This window comes from Emydura macquarii, unplaced genomic scaffold (assembly GCF_026122565.2).
Source record: "Emydura macquarii macquarii isolate MOO-44397 ecotype Brisbane River unplaced genomic scaffold, CSIRO-AGI_Emac_v2 contig_587, whole genome shotgun sequence".
NCBI classification, from domain to species: Eukaryota; Metazoa; Chordata; order Testudines; family Chelidae; genus Emydura; species Emydura macquarii.
The window spans coordinates 4,653,577-4,674,835 of record NW_027130724.1 but is presented as its reverse complement, the minus strand read 5'-3'; the positions used below and the strand labels follow the sequence as shown (position 1 = coordinate 4,674,835).

At 37.6% G+C, this 21,259-nt stretch overlaps 1 protein-coding gene across 7 annotated transcripts in view; it reads right to left on the bottom strand.

The window, feature by feature from the left end:
* Window positions 1–21,259, bottom strand: part of AP2A2 (adaptor related protein complex 2 subunit alpha 2) — an 86,527-nt gene that overhangs the window by 7,280 nt on the left and 57,988 nt on the right. For 2 of the 7 annotated variants that reach the window (XM_067540555.1, XM_067540556.1), the window contains exons 11-22: window positions 20,140–20,322; window positions 17,907–18,004; window positions 17,455–17,686; window positions 14,756–14,929; window positions 13,215–13,364; window positions 10,648–10,811; window positions 8,309–8,386; window positions 7,454–7,536; window positions 7,033–7,122; window positions 5,039–5,162; window positions 416–532; window positions 140–209 (exon numbers count right to left, since the gene is read on the bottom strand). In XM_067540555.1, the coding sequence (XP_067396656.1) occupies window positions 140–209; window positions 416–532; window positions 5,039–5,162; window positions 7,033–7,122; window positions 7,454–7,536; window positions 8,309–8,386; window positions 10,648–10,811; window positions 13,215–13,364; window positions 14,756–14,929; window positions 17,455–17,686; window positions 17,907–18,004; window positions 20,140–20,322 (1,563 nt within the window). The remainder of the gene's footprint in view (window positions 1–139; window positions 210–415; window positions 533–5,038; window positions 5,163–7,032; window positions 7,123–7,453; window positions 7,537–8,308; window positions 8,387–10,647; window positions 10,812–13,214; window positions 13,365–14,755; window positions 14,930–17,454; window positions 17,687–17,906; window positions 18,005–20,139; window positions 20,323–21,259) is intronic. The other 5 variants (XM_067540558.1, XM_067540559.1, XM_067540560.1 and 2 more) reach the window with 3 other exon arrangements.

Genomic DNA, 21,259 nt, shown 5'->3' with positions numbered 1-21,259 from the left:
TGACTAAGTAGCATGACCCAAATACCCTGAAGAAAAAAGGGGCAAAATAAAGTCAGCATCAACGGAATCATTACATTTGTTAATACTACTGCCCAAACATTGAAGTTAGTTTGTTAAAATACCACACACTATTGCCTACCTTTGCCTTTGTGATCTCTGTATCCATTGGATGCTTTGCTTTAAAGATGTTCTGCATTTCTTGCTGAGGACTGTGAGAAACAACATGCAAGACAGTATCATGGTATAAAACATATAATACAATAGCACTGATGGTAGACTGCTAAGCTCAACAGTAGTATTTACTTATATTGAATGGCACTCATAAGCCTCAATCAGAAATGAGGCTCCACTAAACTAGGTACTAGTCAACATAGTCCTTTCACTGAGAAATTTATAATATGGGCTCAAATCTTACTTGCTCAGCTGTTTCCAACGCTGGAAGAAATCTTGAGAGGCCATCTCTGTAGGTTGGAAAAATTTGTTCAGTGTGATGGGTAGTTTTACTGAAATATTCTGAAATGTTCCCCCATATCTGCATGCAGAATAAAAAAAAGATAAATTATGATGAATTACAGATCATATTTCAGAACCAATATAAGAAAAAAAGCAAAACACTGAAAGATAGATTTGTGACGCTAGTTAACCAAATGACAGCTCTGGCCAAGGCCATAGGTGTTAGCTAAGAACTGACAAACTCATAGAAGGAAACCAAAGCAGCTCACCTTTATGTTAATTTAGTTCAAAAGAGGTAATAGTCTTATAAGAATGTATTTAGTGCTCAGACTCTATGAAATTATTATAAATTGCTGTATGCATTAATCTCACTTGTAATATCTATGTTCCATACTACACGGTAAAATATAAAAGTTTATTTTATAAATTATAAAAATGCCTGCTCTGAACTTGTGAACTCAGATGGGAATAATGGTTCCCCTAGCCATCAAGGAAGACCATCAAAAATTAAGTGGGCTATCCCAGGACAAAACTTTTGTCAATTGCTCTATCCATCCATGGAGAAGTATGTGCAGAAGGCCTCCTCCCATCAGTTTGAATGTTAGAAGAGGGAAATAAAAACAGCTGATGAAGATTTTTCATCTCTTTGCTGTTTAGATTCTCCTAGGGCTAGAGCTAAGGAACAAAAAACAGATTTCCAGGGTCAACCTCAGTTAAGCCCTAAAAAACTTTGCACTCACGGTCGTGAGCCACTCCAGAGAGCATAACAATTACATTGCCTTATCATGGGGACATTCACTATTTCACACAGAATACAAAAAATTCTGAAGCAAACATATCTGAGATTCAGACTATTGATTATAAACTCCTTTTTGGAGGGGCAATATGTGGGAGAAGAGACAAGCATTTGCACTTATGAGAATAGAGGCTATTCTTAAGAGTTTAGAAATAACTCATTTTAGATGCTTATGAAGGCAGAAATAATTAAATGCATCAATGCCTCAATAATAATTCCATGAATCTGAACTGGAGTATAAATTCACATTAAAGTGCTGACATTTTGGATAATGCCAACCAAATAAACATTGAGAAGGAGACTACAGTTATGAGTCAAAATGTATTACAGTAAATTGTACCAGGGAAAAACCAAAAAATGCATAGTAAACAGCAGTAATAGCATCTGTTACTGCTTATTTTAAAACCGAGACTTTCTACATTTAAAACAATGTTAATTTTAATCCACAGCAACAGAATGACTGGAGCAATAGCAGATCTGTATAAATGATCAATAAGTAAATCATTTATCAGGTTTACACTGCAGTGGAAGCATGCATATAGACATTTCAAAAGGTATAAATCTCACTATAACCATAAAAGGCTAAACAGATTTATTTCCATGGAAATAAATACACCAATGCACCACCATTTTAGATCAAGATAATGCAAAGCTAGCATATCTCATTTATAAAACTGATGAGCCTGATACTTAAATTACTAAGTAGGCACGACTGAACAAAGGCTATTCCTTATTTGGACAATTTGCTTAAAACAACTTTCTAAATATTGTTGCCAGGTGCATTTCTTATCCAGGCATCTTTAACAATCCATTCTTCTTAAATACTAAACTCTGAATACACTACATATTGCCTAAGAAAACCTCACATCATTTAAGATGTAACAGGTAATGGGCTTGAAGTCCTCCCCAACAGTTCTGATGACAAAAGCTTTTGCTCGTTGTACTTTTGAAACTGAAGCTCTAAGAAATGTGGAAAGCTTGAGTCTCACATATTATATGCTGTTTTATGCCTATGATATATATAGAATATGCCTATTATAAGCAAATATCAAAGCAAGAAGGCATATATGAAGACCACAGAGTTTGGTGAGGAGAAACTCCTACACCATCCTTTATTAAACAAGTCCTAGCAGCCAGCACCTCAATTAATGAACTTCATACAGTCATTTCAAGGCAATTCTTAAACTGACACTCAGGTTAATCAAGCTTAACACATTATTTATAGTAAGAACCATCACCTTGGGTAAATCAAGGAATTCTTAAAACTGAATTTACTTCACAGTTCATGTTGCCTGTTCACTGTCTGTATTTCATTTGGCTTGGACACTGAAAACAGACTAGCTGCTACTCAGTTTCATTTTCAGATTTTCATTGAATATCCTAGAAGCACATGTATTGGATGTAAATACCGTAGAAAATCAATTAAAAAAATTCCATTGTATCACAGAAATGTTCGACAACAAGTTAATCTACAACTTTCATGTAGGGAACTTCCTTTCTGTATTGAATACGAATCTAGAGTTCAACATCACTGAATAAAATGGAAAGATAGAAGCACCTGTTCAGTTAAAAGTCACCTACCATATTGTTCTAAAGAATGACTATTTGAGATGACAGCAGTATTGTAGCTGTGTTGGTCCCACAATATTAGAGAAACCAAGTGGGTAATATCTTTTATTGGACCAATGTCCACAGAGCTCTTCTTCAGTTCTGGGAAAGGTACTCGGAGGCTATGTCTACACTGCAATTTACAATCCTCGGCTGACCTGTGTCAGTTGACTAGGGCTCATGGGGGTCAGGCTAAGGAGTAATTTAACTGCAGTGTAGACATTCAGGCTTAGGCTTGAGCCTAGGCTCTAGGACCCTGAGTGGTCCCTGCCATGGATTACTGGGGGATGAAGTTATAGAATTTCTTTTGGAGTTGTTTGGTGAAGTATTTGATGATATCTTTAAATTCCTGGGTGAATTGTGGTGTTGGGTCTTCTCTAAGTTCTTTATAGAAGGTGTTGGTGAGTTGACAGTTGGCCTCACTTACATAGTTACCACAGTTGAGAACTATGATGGGACCCCCTTTATCTTGTGGTTTGTTTTCAGGGACTGTATTGCTGTCCTATCAGTGGTGGAAAGATTGTGGTGCATGTGATTTTTGTTAAGGATTTCACAGGCAATTTTTTCTCCTGAAGCAATCAATGTAATAATCAAGTGCGTGGACCACATCCTAAAAGAAATCTTTTCCACACCCATTCTTCTGGCCTTCAAAACAATTCCCCATTCTCACCAAGCTCACCGTCAGTGATAAGTTCACCATAGGCCAGGACCATCAATTCAAAGTGGCACCACACCTTTGCCATAACAGATGCAAAAACTGCAGACATAACTCCACTGCTATGATGATCAATATCCCACTCAACACACCTTTCAAAATTCTATGGGTCCTAAACATGCCTATCACAACATGTGGAATACCTCATCCAGTACATTAAGTGCCCCAAAAACAACTATGTGAGTGAAACCAGACAATCACTATGCTCTCTGTTGCAGCAGAATTCCCAGCATATGCCCACCCCTCGCCCCCCGCCCACTCGGTGCCAACAGTAAAACCGTGATCTGACCTTATTAGGCTGCATCTGTTGTTTACAGCATTTAGTTGTTATGCTGCTATAAGAAAACCGCCTACACACCCCCGTGTCTTTGTTGCCCACAGATAACGGGCTATGTATCCAGTGCCATAACAGCTTCACCCAAGGCCACAGGCCTCATCATAGTCTGGCACGTACTAATGTATATCCCTCCCCCAATCCAGAGCTACCAAACTTGTGACGCATTCTCTAGTATAAAAAGGGGTACGCCCCATGCCCAAATTGAGAAAGCGTTTGCCAGCCTGATCACCTGGACCTCCCCGCTTCTCCCGTTCCCATACTCTGAGCACAAAACGTGAAAGCCGGCCCATATCGAACGACATGCGACTCCTTCTGTGCCTAGTGGTGAGATATAAAAAGTAACTGCTTTGCCTGTTTCTCTGCCTGCTTTATATGATAATCATTTAAGCTACGTATTAAGTATTACAGCGTGTACCCCATATTCCTTAATAAAATTTTGTTGTATTATCCAACTGACCGATTATTGACTCTGGGGGATCCATAACCTGTCGAGACACTCTCAAGTGAACTCCCACAGAAAAATGATAAGACAAAAACACCGTATCACCTGTGTGCAAACACTTTTCACAAAAACTCTCTCTCCAAATCTGACCCCCGTCATTGTCCTCAAAGGAAACCTGTGCAACACATTCAAAAGACGAGCCTGGGAACTTAACTTCCTAACTTCTGCTAGACACTAAAAATTACGCTTTTAATAAAGACACTGGATTCATGGCTTATTAGAATAATCTGTAACCCACTAACCCTTTTTTGTCCTATGGTTGGAGAGGTGTTAGCAGGCGCCCTTCACACTAAATGGTGTTTAGCATAAATAGTTAATGCATACTCAAACAATCTGTTCCACCTTGTATTTATAGTTGTGACATTCAGTACCTTTTCCAGATGTAAAGCAGAGCTCCGTGTAGCTCTGCTTCACCAACAGCAAATGATCCAATAAAAGATATTACCTCACCGACCTTGTCTCTGAGTTGAAGGCCTTTAGCAACTTGTTAGAACAATCCCACTGGCAATTCCTCTGACCAGAGTACCTTTTAATACTGTGCTTTCAGTGCATTTTCAGATTCAGAAATCTGTGCCAACTTAAGCTTTACTTCAACATCAAAAAAATTCAACTGAATACACCTTTTACCTGAACTGAATGTTTAGAATCGGAGCTTCCATAAAGTCTGATATGCACTCAATATTCACAACCTGCTGCACTTGAGCACCCCCATCCACTGTCGGGTCCACTGGTTTTGTCTGCAGGTTCAGGCGTGAGAGATTGTTAAGGAAACCAATTTACAGAAAAAAATTGATTATGTTTTTAATCATTACCATTGGCTTTAAATATAGCTTTACATCTTCATATGGATAAATTGGCCACTAGGGGGAAAAAACACAAAACTAACTCTCACCAGTAAGTTAAATACTACAATACTAAGTAGATGTTACATGGATAATTTTTCAAGCACCATACCAATATACAGATTCATGACATTAAGAGAACATTTTAGCTAGTAACCTTAGATAACTCTTATATACCGCAAAGAGTGCGCATAACGTATGCAAACACAAGATGTCCAAAGAAGTCTTATATGCTGTAAATGGTAATTCTAAACTGCTAGGGATATGCAAGTTTACTCACATTTTGTATCCATTAATCTCTACAGATCTTAATATGTCGAGTGAGAGATTCTGACAAATGCTTTTTGGAAGTCAATAAAACTCGACTATACTGTGTTCCCCTTCGTTAACACAAATGCTTACAAGAACAATGGCAATTGTCCATGGTAAAACAGTAAATTAACCATATAGTGATGTCAAGGGTGCAAAGTAAATTGAAAAAGAAAATTTCCATATAATCTTTCAGTTTAGTAATCTTAGGCATTACTTGGAACAGTGGTAAGGTCATTAAGACATAAGTACAATTTCAGTGTTATGTTAATGTTTGTAAAATACTATATAGTACATGTGCTAAGCCTTATCAGCTAAACATTATAGTGAAAATTCCATTAATATATTTTAAAAGGATTTGTGAACTGTTTCACTGTGTCCACAAGTGTGACTGATCACAGTGGAAGTCACCAGATAGAAAAGATAGACTGAGCAGAACAAATATTTTCAATTCATGGGGAAAGCAAGGAGGGAATCAGAAAGTTACTCTAACCATTGCTGAAGAACTAAGAAGTTTAATCACAATCATATTTTTAAAGGGGTTGCCTGCCAAAAATGTACATTTTAGCATTAAGATCTTTAGTTAGTAATCAAAGGGTTAACTACATTTCTTGTAGCTTTCAAATTGACTTTAGCAAACTAACCAAGGAATGTTGTGATGTGGCAAATTGATTACATCAACACTAGGTATATTCATGGAATTTTTAATAAAGATTCCTTATTTTCTCTTTCATACTATCAAGTATATTCAAAACCCCTAGCTAGATTTTTTACTAACTGCTTAAAAGTGATTGTTTTGGTAAGGCAACAAATATTTTAAAGAGCAGTGAATAACCTCTTCACATTAGCTCCCGTAGCTTAACAGTTCTCATTTGGTTTGCATTTGTCTAATTTTACTTACTCCCTTTTAACTCGCAGTGTATTTTGTGATAAAATTTTAATGAAGTTTGTTGGTACCAAAGAGTTAAAACTATTTCAATTTAATTCCAGCAGAGACACCTAAATTAAAGCCAGCAATAGACAACAGCTCTGTGGTAAAATTAATTAAATATTTGGTTTTAATACGCTCACTTTTTCTCCTGAAAGCTGGTACTTAGCAACTTTGCTCATGCAATATCATGGATCTTGTCAAAAAAAGTATTAGGTAACGTCTCACAACAAGAAGAGATCCCTATACATATCCTACATAATACTACAATGTGTAAAAGGGAAAAGATAGATATTTTCTCTCTATAGCCATAGTTTTTGCTAAATTGGTGTCAGTGAGGAAGAATTAAAAGGTTGTATTTTTAAGAAACAGAAGTGACAGTTTCTTTATCTTATTTGAGTTATCAGACTTTGAATCTAGCAGCTATTGCATTAGCCAAAGTATTTCTTCACTCATGTTTATTTTTGCATTTGATATACTGTAATGATCAGGTGCATACACTACTATTTGCATATACAGTGGAGCAATTTTATCAAGGATATTTGACTGCAGTTCATCTGAACAGATTAGTGTTGGAGTAAAATTCAAGAACTGTGTGGAAGTCTTGTTACCATAAAATATAAACATCCGACCTAGAAAGAAAATGGTAAAAAACACTAATTATAAAATCCTCAAGTACAGCACATCTAACATTAATTAAGTATATTGAGTGCATTTGGAGCAAGAGTCCTCGACAACTGTTTTCCACCATCAACACAAAAGGGTTCCTTAAATATGTTAGGTCTCAAATCTGATCCCCTTTAGATGTTTACAACATCTGTCACCAGAAAATTAACAAAACAACCATTTTTAACTAACCAGTTTTATTCCCAATACTGTACTGACATTGCCGTTGATACAACAGGGAAGTACACCATGATAACTACCAGATCTATTCAAAATATATCAAATTATTGATCTTACCCAAATTCTGCCGAAATTCAGATTTCAGTCCAATCTGTAGCAGCTGATTTTCAAACAAAACTCCATTATTTTTACATACAAACCTAGAGAAAGATAGGCACATGTAAATGAGAGAGTTTATATTTTAACTGCAATACAATTTACTATTACAAAGCAAAGGAATTAAAGGTTTTGTGGACAGCATAAAGAAGAGCACGGTGGACTAGATGCACTGAAGTAGTCAGTAAAAAGACAGGCAACAGAAAAATTGTAAACTTAATGAAAATGAATGTATATTATAATCCACACACTCCTTGCAATGTATCATTATTTTAACTATTTAAATTTATATTCAATGTTATACTTCAAATGAGAATAGGGAGGAAACCAAGACACACTACACACAAATGCTATATAAGGACCAAGCAACAGATCCTTCAATCCAGCGTTAATTCGGTGGATTAATGAACTTCAGTGTTTCACCTACAAAGCACTTGAACAAAGTGCACTTGCAATACCAATGGACTTGGCTATGCCTACCTAATTCCTAGTTACATTTGTTCCCAATCCCAAATGACTACAAAATGTGGCATGCAACTAACATTGATGATGTGAGGCCTAGTTTTAGAGCAGCATGTGATACTGCAGGTTAGCACTGAACAGAACTGGCAAAGTTGTCCATGAGTATACAGCATAAGCAACACAGCATCAACAGCGTCTGTTCATTACCAGTTTTACTGCATGTCTAGGAAAACATTTTCCACTTTGAAAAATAATGTGTTGATACTCAGTTTAATCCCTCACTTTGTGATTTTTGATTATTTTGTGATAATGCTCTGAAAGTTGTCCACCTTTCAAGATTTTAGTATTGCTTACTTGTGAATAAGCTCATCAGCATCATGCACAGTATCAGCTGGTTCCTCAGAAACTACCTCAGTTGAAGCCAGGTCAGGGCTAATTCAAGAAGCACAAAGGAAGAAAGGAGGTAGCAATAGAGATGGTAAGAGTTAAAAGTTAGTAAAAGTAGAACTTAGTTATTTCCTTTATTTCCTCCCTCAAAATAGAACTTTGGGATTTGACACACAAAGGCCTCAATTTTTTAACTAAGGCATCTGGAGTTAGATGCCTAAATACTTTAGCTATCTAAGCAACTGGATTTTTCAGAGGTGCTACACATCTGCAGTTCCCACAGATTTCAGTAGGAGTGTAAGTATTCAGTACTAAAATCATACCATTTTAGGCCTCTAAATCCTTGTTAGACATCTAAATGTAGGCATCATTGTGCAAAAATTTTGGATTAAGTCCATATTGAATATTAATTTTCATTAGTCTGCTTATGGAAGCCAGGCCCTTATTGCCACTGGTAGCATTTCCAGTTACAGTTGTGCTTTTCCCACACTACTGTAAAATTGCACTGCTTTAATGAAAGAAAGAGCATTGCCAAAGCATTTTAGAACAATTATGCAACAGTAAATGCACTGGTAGACTGTCCAGGTAACAGTATCCCCTTAGTTCCACCTTACTGCTAATGGAAAAACTGGCAAAGGTTACTAGCAGAAAATGCTTAGGTAGTAACTACCTTAGAAAAGTGCTTTACTAAATGTAATCATTGCAGACAGGTTAGGGTTAAGATTGGGCAATGCTAGTAATTTTTCTTCACCAAATGTCTACTGTAAAACATTAATGCTTCATCCCTGCAGATCACTCCTGAACTACTAGCCTAATGCTAAATGAAGAGAAAAGACAGAGAAGAGGTACAGTTGATGCTAGCACTAAAACATCACTTAACTCTGCTGCCACACACTAAAGGTTACCATGTATGAGCCACTTAAATTGGTCTTTAATGCAATCCAGTACCTTGCAAAAAGGTTTTAGATGAAATTTTTCTACCATAAAAAACTGCAGGCAAGTAATTTGTGCCTGGGCTGGTACTTTTTCATGGTAATTTTACAGAGCTGTTCTGGAGCACATATTTATTCCTCTACTTAATATGACAGCAGGAACACAAAGCATGACTGCTGTATGCTACAATGGCTTGGCTGCCCTTCATTACTTTAAAGACTTCGCTTGGCCCACAGTAGTATTAAAACTTCTTTAGTAGATGTTATAAACAGAGGTTTGACACTGGGATTCTTTATTTAAAAAAAACACCTTGATCGATTAGGCAGTCTTAGCTGAAAAGCATTTGAATATAGATAAGTGTTCAATGATACAAGAGATTCAAGTTAAATATTCAATTTAATATTAGCTCTGCTCCAGTGTTAGAATTCTGCCAGAAAAAACTAGCAGGAAGACGGATCTCATGATATTACACTGACACCCAAGTATTTAATGTCTTGTGAGCAGTGCCTAAAAGGTTTATTTTGAGAACTTCATCTAAAATGCTAGTTACAATCAATCAATGAAAGCAAGTTATTGATCACTGAATTAAAAAGGCATGCTGGAATGAAGGGTATTATGTACTTTTAAGTACAAGGGACTTTATGAAGAATCAAGAACAACATTACACAATGAGGCCATAGACTCTAGTTAGGTCATAAATAATATATTTAAACCAAATTAAATATGCCTTCAGGTCTGTGACTGGTTTAATGCATTCTGACAGACTATGTTAAATAGCTCTCTAGGAGATCTGCTGTCACAGAGAGACAAATTACCAATAATAATCTACCCACCCCGTTCCCCAACAATGATTTTTTACAGATGCAAGGACACACTTGCAAGAGAGCCTTGGATGGCTATAGGAGTAAGAAAGGAATTATATTAAATTTAAACCAGATAATCCAAAATGTGAAATAAACACTTTACGACTACAAAGTATACATTATACCGACAGCCTGATATTGAAATGCATGCAAGAACAGCTTACCTTATGCACTTAAAAGTGAAACCAATAAAAGAGAAATTGTTTATGGCCAGCCCCAAAATTATCCATTGACCTCATCACTGCATTTAAAATCTTATTGTACTCAATATTATCTGGATATTAAGCATTGAAAAAACCTCTAGACTTGCCCTTAGGTGATATCAGTATATGAATTCTCACCACATGACATTAAGGAACTTGTTTGTAGAAATAGGAATGACAAAGCTATGTTGTTTTTAAGGGGGAGAGGAACAGTTTTAGCTGTTTGTACTCTTCATAAGGTTGGGGAAAAGGTGGAAGATAAGACATGCCACCCACTCCCAACTCAGGTGAGAATGATTTTATCTACCTTGCAAAATTATCTTCAGATCCAGGAGCAAGAGGTGCAACCACAGAAGCAGAATCTGAAAATACATCCACCAGCAAACTGCCAGTAGAGGAAGGCGGAGGAGCAGAACTAGTGAGAGGAGCTGCACCGAGGCCTAGAAGGTCTGCTGATGGAGAAGGAGTAGACTGTAGAAGATAAAATGGAATACTTTAAAGTTGCATTTAATTCATATATACTAATACAAAGCCCAAACAAAGCTGTGCCTCACCCCCTCTCCCAATAAAGACTAGCTCAGATTTTAAAAATAGTGTTGTTTTTTTTGTAGGAAATAAAAACCTCTTCCACATGTGGCTATCACCTTGCCTTTTAAATGATCTCAGATGGGTAAATTTCATATAAAAAGCCTGCTAGTTTCCCATAACTAGATTTTACCTTCCCATAAAGCCAGTGTTAAGCCAGATACCATGAAAAAATAGGGTGTGTTAAATTATCTTCCTCCCTTCCCCTTGAACACTAAAAGCAGTACAAGTTTATCGCAATTTTGCAAATTCTGACTTTACACGACTTGAATCCAACATACCTTTGTGTCCCAATCTGACAGACTACTGTGTAAACCTAAATTTCCAGGATATTTTGACAAACCTAGATGCCTAAAACAGATGTTTTCCTGGATATTAAAAACCCTTTCCTTTTAACAAATATTGTTATTTGTTCATACACTAGAATATTAAGTTCTGAGTGTGTGCATGTCTCCACAGAAGTACTGAGATTAATAAACCAGAAACAAGACTGCTCCTCAACTAGAGTTGGTTAAGAAAGGAAAGTAAAATCAAGCATAAGATTTCCCAAAATAAGGGGAATAACATTTAAGTCCCCAAATTAGTAAAATGAACAAGGAGTTCCAGTGGATTGTGAATCTGGGCATTAAAAGTTTGAGGAACTTATGTTTCTTTGATGGTTGATTGGGAACTTTCCTCTTCCTCAAAGGGAAGGAGTTGGGGGAAAGGTAGTTAACCTTCTTCTGGAAAAGGAATATAGTAGTAAGTGGATACAGGGACAATTTGCTCTGCTTATGTAAACTCCCAGACACAACGTGTACAGGTGTGCCAATTGTGATTCTATAGTTAAGATTGTAATGAAAGTTAAATTGGGGCCTTGTTACACTGATTTGGAAAGGAAATATTTTCCTTCTCCTAAAACTTTACCCCATGTAGTGAACAGAGATAGATTTAATTTTTTCCCTAAAGTTTTAAGTGATTCCATTGAAGTTAAAGACTCAAGCATTTAAAAATGATTTTAAAAAAGCATTTTAAAAATCATTAGTGGTTATTTAGGGTAGATTATTTGGTGCACAAAGCAAACCTGAAGCAGCTACAGATCTCCATTAGAGATTTCCGTCTACACTGGTAGCTCCACCACCCTTGTGCTTGAACCACACTCCTTCCTGGTATAACTGGAGGTAAAATGGACATTAAGGGTGTGGCATGGGAGATGGCAGGGTTGAACAAGGCTCCACTGAACTACACTGGTCCATGGTCTTTCACCAGCAGCATAAGTCTGAGCTACCTCCTGCACGTTTAATTTATGCTGGTGCTGGACAGCTGAGAACCAGCAAGCTATGACTGATTCCCTGTCAGCCTCCTAAGAAGAACCTGCGTGCAGTAGAGAATCAAACCAACAACTGCTCTTTGGGTCCATCTAGTTGAATACTATTAAAAACTTAAACCTTACCACATATATACAGTGCTGACAAACACTTCTCATACCCTTCATCATCATTGATGGTCAAGATTTTCAGCAGTGACCAGTGATTTTGGGTACCCAAGCTGAGACACATTAAAGGTGCCTCCTTTTGAGTGTGGCTGCTCACTTTGAGAATTATGTTAGTTCAAAGCATTTTAATATGCCAAAAATACATTAAAAATATTGGCACTTGAAAATCTAGGCCAATATATACCTATAGTCACAAGAGGTCTTCTAAATCCACTATGAAAACCTAATTTGTTGAAGAAGTGTGCTGCAAAATTAAACTTCCATTGTGGGTATAGATGACGTTATGAAAAAATGTCCATGTTATTACTTCTTTATAAAGACTAAAAACATATCATGTTAAAATTTGAGGGGAATTAACATGAGCAACACAACAGAGGTAACCTAGCAACACCAATGTTTTGAACTATTGCACAAATTTCACCCTGCAATAGGACAGAGGGTCTTGAATGGGAAGGACTTTACTTCAGTGACATTTCTAGCATTTGCAGAGTAGCGATGAGGGAAATCCATGAAATATAGCAACATCAATCAAATAATGGAGTGCAGGGGAACATGAGAAATTACAACAACACAAGGATTTAAAAAATAATTCACTATAGTATTTGATTACTCATGAAAAGCTTGGATTTCTAAATTGACTGTATATCAATGCTTAAGACAACTGTATATTTAAAGTGAAAAAGACATGCATATGTTAAGAATTCACTCCCAAACCACTTCCCAAAGTAGCGCAAGCCTTGTTGTGAGTAACTGCAAGCACCAAAAAGCAAAATGTTTTTAGACTTCATGCCTGCAACAGGACTAATTAAAAAGACCTCAGAAGTGAAGAATTCTTTAAATAAACAAGGAACTCCTGTCTGCAGGCTGTGGATGGCTAAACGAGAAGGATTCAGACGAGAAGGGCGAGGTCTGGGCTCAGTAACCAGTTCAGCCAGTAAGCCCGGAAGCGGAGGATCAGGCAATGCCTTTAACAGTATGCACAAAAAATGGAATCAAAGAATCAGTACAAAAATGAGAATTATGTATGCTCCACTATTTGCATGTGTTTAACCTATGCATCCAAATATTAGAGGTGCAAGAACAGATTTGGTATTGCACACTTAAGTTAAAAGCAGACACTTATGTCTATAATAGAATCAGACTAAAAGTGTTGCAGAAGGTAACAGCCTCCCCCACATTTTACATTTCCATGCAATAAGAAAGAAGTGAAGCTTATCTATGGCTAGAGTGGCATAAACTGAAGTTAGTTGGGATCAAGAGGACCCACTAGTTGATTAGGAAGAGATTGTTTGGAACCTGTCCCTCCCTACTGTGCACTCCTCCCTAACAATGCAGTATGAAACACCGCATGGTGGAAAACAAACAAGAAGGTTGACTTAATATCCCTGGAGAACTGCAACAATTTGGGATGAAAAACTGGACTCACTAACTTTCAAATAGAAAAGATAATGGAGCTATACCATTCACTGTGAGAAAGCATAGGGGTAGTAGGGAAAGCACAGTTTCTTCACAAAGTTGAAAAGGAGAAGCATTTAAAAAATGGGCACAGAATGTGTTACAAGGCTACAGATAGTCTGGGAATGTTACAAAGCTTAGAAAATTAATCCTAATTGTTAAAGATTTTGGTTTTGCTTTTAGTCATGAGAGATAATGAGTAGACAGCACTCAATCACAAAACCACCTTGCAATTCAGTATAATTTGAAGATACAGATAAGGAAAAGTCCAGGACTGATGTTCACATTTCAAATGTGCACCAATTTAACTCAAGAAATCAATATAAATAAGGGTTAAATCTGTTTAAGTACATCCCCATTAGATTACATTAAGTACGAAAAAAAATGCAGCAACATCCTGAATGCTCTGAAACAGAAAAATAAGCAGGCAAAAGTCAGTCTATACTAGAGAAAATTAGAAAATCTAAGCTTAAAATGTTTCACAAAACTACATCACAGATAATTAGACTGTAAGAGTGTTATGAAGTTGATTATTCAAACCTACTTTTTCCAGAATTTATCCTAAGAATGATAAAACATCAACATTTCCTTTTTGAAATGTTACTTTGGAACTATTAAAATATGTTTAACTATACACAAATTTTCAGAAGCATACAGCCTTGGTCTAACATGGCTCCCCACTGATTCTACCCACTACTGCCCTCACTCTTGGAATTAAAATTCAGCTTTTCCAGTTACTCTATACAAACACTAACAGCCTCAACTTCAAAAAATAGTGAATGTACAATACAAGCAAGTGAACAAGCTAAATGTAAGGAATCTCTGCATTTGCCCCAGTAGATCATAATCATTGGTATTAGATTAGTTATCACAAGTGGTATAATTATTTAAAAACACATACCACAGTACTGGCATTAACAGTGCTGGGTTCAGTGCCTCCATTCACGTCTGAGTTCCTCTCCTTTTTGATCTCTTCTAGGTCAGTAACTGTGCCAGGGCCTTTCTTCTTCTTCAGCTTAGCCAGAATGGATGATTCCCTCTCTGGAAATGGAGGCATTTCTTCTAGCACAGTTGCCTTGCCATGAAATAAGCTAATATTAGTTTTCAATACAACACATTTGTCTTCAGACAGGTAGAGCAAGGAAACAGATCATCCTAACCTTTCAAGGGCTACGTCATAGTACTGCCCATACTACTACTTTCAGAATCCAGAAATCCACCACCTATGCAACAGTCAGCAGCACATTATAGCAGTAGCTCTGCTATAGCAAAGGCTTACTGTTTAAAAGAATTAAGTGTTTTAAAGCCATATGCTGACTCTGATTGTCTGAATACCTGCTGTGCCTCATGTGGCCCAAATTTAGGGTCATTTGAGCAGGAGATTTCAGAGCTGCAGTCCCTTTAAAAAAAAATCATTTATAAAATCACCTGGTTTTTATCCTTCCTAAACGGATATCACCCCGTGGATTTATCTCAGCTAGTGCAGAGCACCCATGGCACCATTAGGATAGCAGTATTGAGAGTTAAGAGTAAAGTGTAGAGCTCCAGGTCCAATTGACCTAACCTGACAAAACAGTGAAACAGACATATGCAGCAAGTCTACAGCCCTATTCAAGCCAGTGTGACTGTTGTCATAGGAATTGGTAGGCTCAAGGTGACATGCTGTGGACACTGATTCAGAGCAACACTCATAAACTGTGTGTTCAAGTCCTACTCATGACATTTTTTTGGAGAATCTGTGTTATATAAATTAGTTGTTCTTTGTCTGCATTCTACAGAAGTACCTTTTTGAAGTGTTGTTCTGGTTTAAGATATATTAAAAAGTTCCAAAATCCACATACAGACTCTGATTTTACTTTAGAAGCACAGTAAAGGGAAGAAGCACTAATGACATAGAAGATAGACTGTGCAGAAAGCATTTGGGGTAATGTAATCATGACTTATGTTCCTCAATCCCTCCTCGAACAATAGGAGTGTGATCATAATAAATAAGTCACTGAATATTTGCTCAAGAGCTTCCAGATACACAGCCACGCTAACATGAGCTGTTCATAACATACAGATTCTTAACTTTTTTGGTGCAGACCTAGGGAGTATGATGGGGTGGGAGTCGGGTCAGAGCTGTGATGTGGAACATAGAAGGGGTGTTGAAGCAATGCAAGGGCTCTAACCCTTTTGCCAACCTTCACCCATTGACCTAGCACTGTCTACCCACCAGGTTAGGTTGGCTTAACTACATCTCAGGGTGTGAGTTTTTCACACCCTTAAGAGAGGTACCTATGCTTATGTGATTTTCAATGTAGACCAGCCCTTAATGTAAGGAATTATCCAAACACTTATTTTTAAACCCAGTTCAATGACTAGAGCTTTGATGAAGAATTTTAAAAAATATTCTTCCTATGAGCTTTCAATGAAATTCCATGTCTCAAACAATTGATCCTGAGGAGCTCAAAAGTGCTGACAGAGCAGGAACACAAGGGGAAAAAGGGAATTTATCTGCCTAAAAACTTCGACACAGTGTTAAGGTTGCCTGGTGCTGCCTCAGGCCATTCCATGTCATCAAGTTCAGCTACACTAAACCCTCTGAAAATTAAGAAACATATAGAGTGAAAATACATTCCACCCCTGCAAACCAACATAAACTTGAGTAATGCCTCAATATGCCACCACCACATATACCAGCACTATACCCCTACAGATGTTACCTAACAGCCTCTGGGAACAGATCATCATCACTGTAAGACAAAGTTTAACACCTTCTCTTTGCTGAGGCAAAGCTCTGGTTTAGGTCAAGCATAGCAACCAAGAACTACCTACAATCATACAGAGACCACTTCACACAAATTGTCTCTGACTTGCTAAATGTTACCACTCCTTCATCTTTGCCTTGAGGATTATATTACAGACATTGCCTTCACTTACTCCTCACTTAGTCCTGGAGACTTGTAAATCACCAGGCTGCTGACAATCCCCATGACAATATTCCTGTGCCTCATCAGTGACATAACTTAGAGCTCAAAGCTGAAAAGAACCATACATAAGTCTTCAAGATGCACATGCAGCTCTCTTCATATCATAGTCACAGCTCTGTCAACATGCTCCAACTAATCCCTCCCATTCAAAACAGCTACACCTAACAATGAACAGTGCTGGAGTATATGCAGATAAATGCTGCAATTCATACCAGTGGAACACAATACAATGGCACTTTCCCATAGCCCGTTCAAGTCTACCGACTATGATTCCACTTTTAGTGAGCCATTCCAGTGACTACTGCCAAATCCAGGAGCCACAGTTAAAGCTAAGTTGTTGGGGTGGTGTGCATCTTAACTCTTCTTTTCAAAAGTTTATATTTGCATTATACCTTATCTGTTCATTTTTTTATTTTCAGAAGTTTGGAGTGCAGCTGAACTCTATTTTCTGGAATGGCATAAGGCAGGACTGGGCAACCTTAACGTCCTCTTAACAAAATTGTGGGCAGTTCATTTACTGAGCACTTAAAACATTTAAGTAGAATTCTGCCCAGACATAAGACCTAGAATTGGATTTGAAAGTCCCACACTTGCAAAGAGTTTTCCATATTTAGCTCTATGTACTTACCAAGATATCAGTACTAGCAATGGTACTGAGTCTCAAGTACTCAACGGCTCTTTGCTGTAGCTCAACATCAGCATTCTTCAGCTGACTGTCACTGCGCAGTACATCTTGAATGGTAGTTTTGATTTCTGGAAATAGGTTCACAAACTTGATGTAGGTGGACAGAAGCAGTGCACGGGTGGGGACACTACACAGATGAAACTTGGAGTGCAGCAAGTTGAATTGAATCAGAGGACTTAAGAGAAAAAATACAGTTTGTTCAGTTTTCCTTAAGATCATAATCCATATGCATTAATTCACCAGTATTGTTTTGTCTAGTAACAGTTCAACACTCAGCTGTGTGTGACCATAATATTTAAAAGAGCCATAATAATCATTTTAAACAGATACATTAAGATTCCATGATAAACAATTATAGTATTTTAAGTGGTGTGTTTTAGAAGAGGTGTTCTTACCTGGATCTTGGGTCACCAGCTATTAGATTTCCAAATTCTCCCAGGATGTAACCACCTACTTTTACCAGATTTTCATGGCATGCTGGTGCCTGAAGGGCCTGTAAAAGACCATTTAATCAAAAGGATTGGACAAAGAATTTAATCAAGGATCAATTACATGACCAAAAGAAAGACCATGTTATTCTACTCTAGACAGTATCACAAGTCATGCTATATTACTTTGCAACTTTTACGGAAGGTCCTCAATACCTTCAAGATAAAATATTTGCAGGTTCACAAAAAGCTGCCAGGTTATATTGTCTCATGGAATATGCATATGTAAGCAGTACACACAAAAGAAATTGTGGCAATGAAGCAAGGGAATGTTATTGACTGGTAATTCTGTTAGTTTCCTGTCCTCCCATCCTACAGTAGTGGATTATAGCCTTAAAACTGTTCTATGGTGCCATATACTGGGAAGGAAGGAGCTAAAAAATTGTGAAAGTTAATTGTAAAGTGAGGACTTCCCTAGCTAAATGGCATTTAAAACTCAGGATGAGGTTTACCAGCCCAGGTCCAACCTCAGACCCATCTAAAAATATTAAATTAATCTGTAACCTTTTCCTTGTTACAGCCTTCAAAAACAGTTGCTCAACTTTTTCTCAACTCCTGAAAACTAGACTTGAGAACATGCTCAACATCCAAACAAGTACACCATTGTGTCACAGGGATAGGGGTGAATACTAGTTTGTAAGTGGGGAATTTAGTAGACCGCTTGGGAATGAATTCCCAACAAAGCTGAAAATTCATCTTTCTGGAAAGAAAGGCAGGCAAGGAGAAACAGGAAAGTTGAACTCCCTCATCTGAACAAGGTCACAGCAATAAGGGAGGCTATCTAAAGGAAACAAAGTATCTGCTCTAAGAACTCAAAACAGGACTCCCATCAGAACCTGCAGGACGAGGGTCATATCCGCTAAAGGGACCACTGAATGAATTATGGGTCTTTGACATTGTTCTTGAAATTCAACTGTGAAGTCCCAGCATACTAGAGTGAGTGAGACAGGGCTTCCTTGGTGTCACATCAAGTGATGAAGATCTTCCAGATCTGAGACTAAGCGTGACGCAAGCCAAAGCCAAAGGAAAGTCCCAGAAAGAACAAGTCTGAAATCTCAGGCAATGTCCACTGGGAGTGGGGGGTAACCAGTAAGCTCATCAGGTTTAAAAGCCAGTAGCAACTGAGTCACTACTGAACCAGTGAAATCATGACTGCCATTTCAGCATCTCATCTCAGCACCCACCAGGAGATGAGAGTCACAGTATCCGACAAAACAGATAGCCCTAAGAGGTGGTGCTCAGACACCAAGCTAGGAGCCAGCTCAGACTTGATTTCTGTCCTTGTTATTTTCTTTTCCCTAATTCCATGGAATCCTGACAGAACAGCATGAAGAGAAGGAGATGCAGGAGGAGGAAAACAGGAAAGACAATGTGAAGACTCCATGCTCCTAAGTTGAGGAGGCAAAGGAAAGCTGCAAAGCTTCTGTCTGAGGCATATGTAATTTGAGGTGCCAGTTCCTGACTGACTCCTTGCTTCCAAGCAGGCCGCACGATAATGCCATGTCCCTTACTCCACTATCGTAGGATGGGATAGGTGAGGAACAGCAATTAACACAATACTTTTGAAAACCAAAAAAGCAATTCAAGGTTACATTGCTATATTTGTGATCTGACTGTGTTAAAAATAAAAAGGGATGAGAACTCAATACAATCTAATATAATGGAGGAAATCAGCTGCTTGTTTTAAAACTTGCATAAATCTCACTTTTACTTGATGTTACCTTTATAAAATACCTTCAGAAGTACTATGTGATTTGATTAAAGAGCATTCACTACCAAAATCACCAGAAAGGTGTTTGTAAAACCCACTGTAAAAACAGAAGCTTTTGAAATAACAAATCCTCCAGGTCTTGTGGGTTACCTATGAAAAATGGGGAAAACCAAATCAGAAACACAGGTTTTCCACCGACTTTGGTCCCTGGCACATGACAAGACTATCTGATTCATGACAACACTTCAGCAGTGCATGACTGAAGTAATTCTTCCCTGTCAAGGACTGCTGTTTAATTCCCATCAACATATCATCGGAATGGCTAATGAAAATACTGTTTTTAACTAGATAACAGTGTGTCTAGTTTCCACTTCCATACAGAAGCTTAGGTCTTTCCATCTTGGAAGTGTAAAAAATTGTCACTCTTACCTCAAAGACGGTCTTTGCTGCATATCCTTGCACATCATCCCTGTTAATCACAATCTGAATAACTCTGTACCACACCTCTTCACTGACATAGTCCCCAGCAATACGAATCAAATTCAGGATTGTATCCACATACCAGGTATAATCCACTGCATATTTCTCAGCTAGAATTGCAACCTTCAGTACCTGACCAAAACAAGAAATTGAAGTAAATCTAAACAAACCACGACTGAACGGGTATCCTTAGCTAAAAGGCATGATCCGGGCCAAGAAGTTACTCTGAAGAGCTGCTCATGGAAATAAGTGTTGAGTCAAGGAGGAATATGGATCTAATGACAGCATGACAGAAATCACAGAAATCCTTGCTCAAATAAAATCCTTACTGATGTTAGTGGCCATTTTGCCTGAATAGACACTTGGTCCTCAAATTAATAAAGGCAGGTCAAACAATCTAGAAAAAAATAGTTAATAAGATTTGAACAATTCAAGATCTGTATATTTGAAGTCAGAGTGTATTTGTTATACACTCAGCATCTTGGAAACAGCTTGATATACTCCAATCCAGATGGGATATCTGTAACAGCATTTTTTGAGAGATGAATAAATAAATTAAAGCAGGCTATGAGATCCTTGATCTGTACAATTAATAAATTAATCCAAGTTCCTAACAGAACAGGACAGTACAAGAACTGAGATTTTTGATCAATTTAAACAGTCAATTAAGGATGCTTGATCAGAGAACTTGACTGGTAGCACCTGTACAGAGGACAAATATTCCCAGATTACCAACATATAAAACACGTTCTTACCCTGGCTAAAGTCTTAAAGGGTTATAGCTGTGAGTGGCTCCTGCAGGCCAATACTTAATAATGTATCAAGTACTTCAGAATAGACGTTTCAATTACTAATCTTTGTTCAAATCTTCCCAGCATGTTTAGGGAGCCAAGACCATATATCTGAGCACTCCTTCCACTTCAACTCTTACTTCATGTGAAAGTATTGATTTCTGAAGAAGTGCTCTGGTTTTAAAGACCGTTCTACGTTTTGGGTCTATTAGAATATTGCATACGGATATACTATATATCAATTAGCACTTGGATTTAATTACACAAAGTTTTTAAAC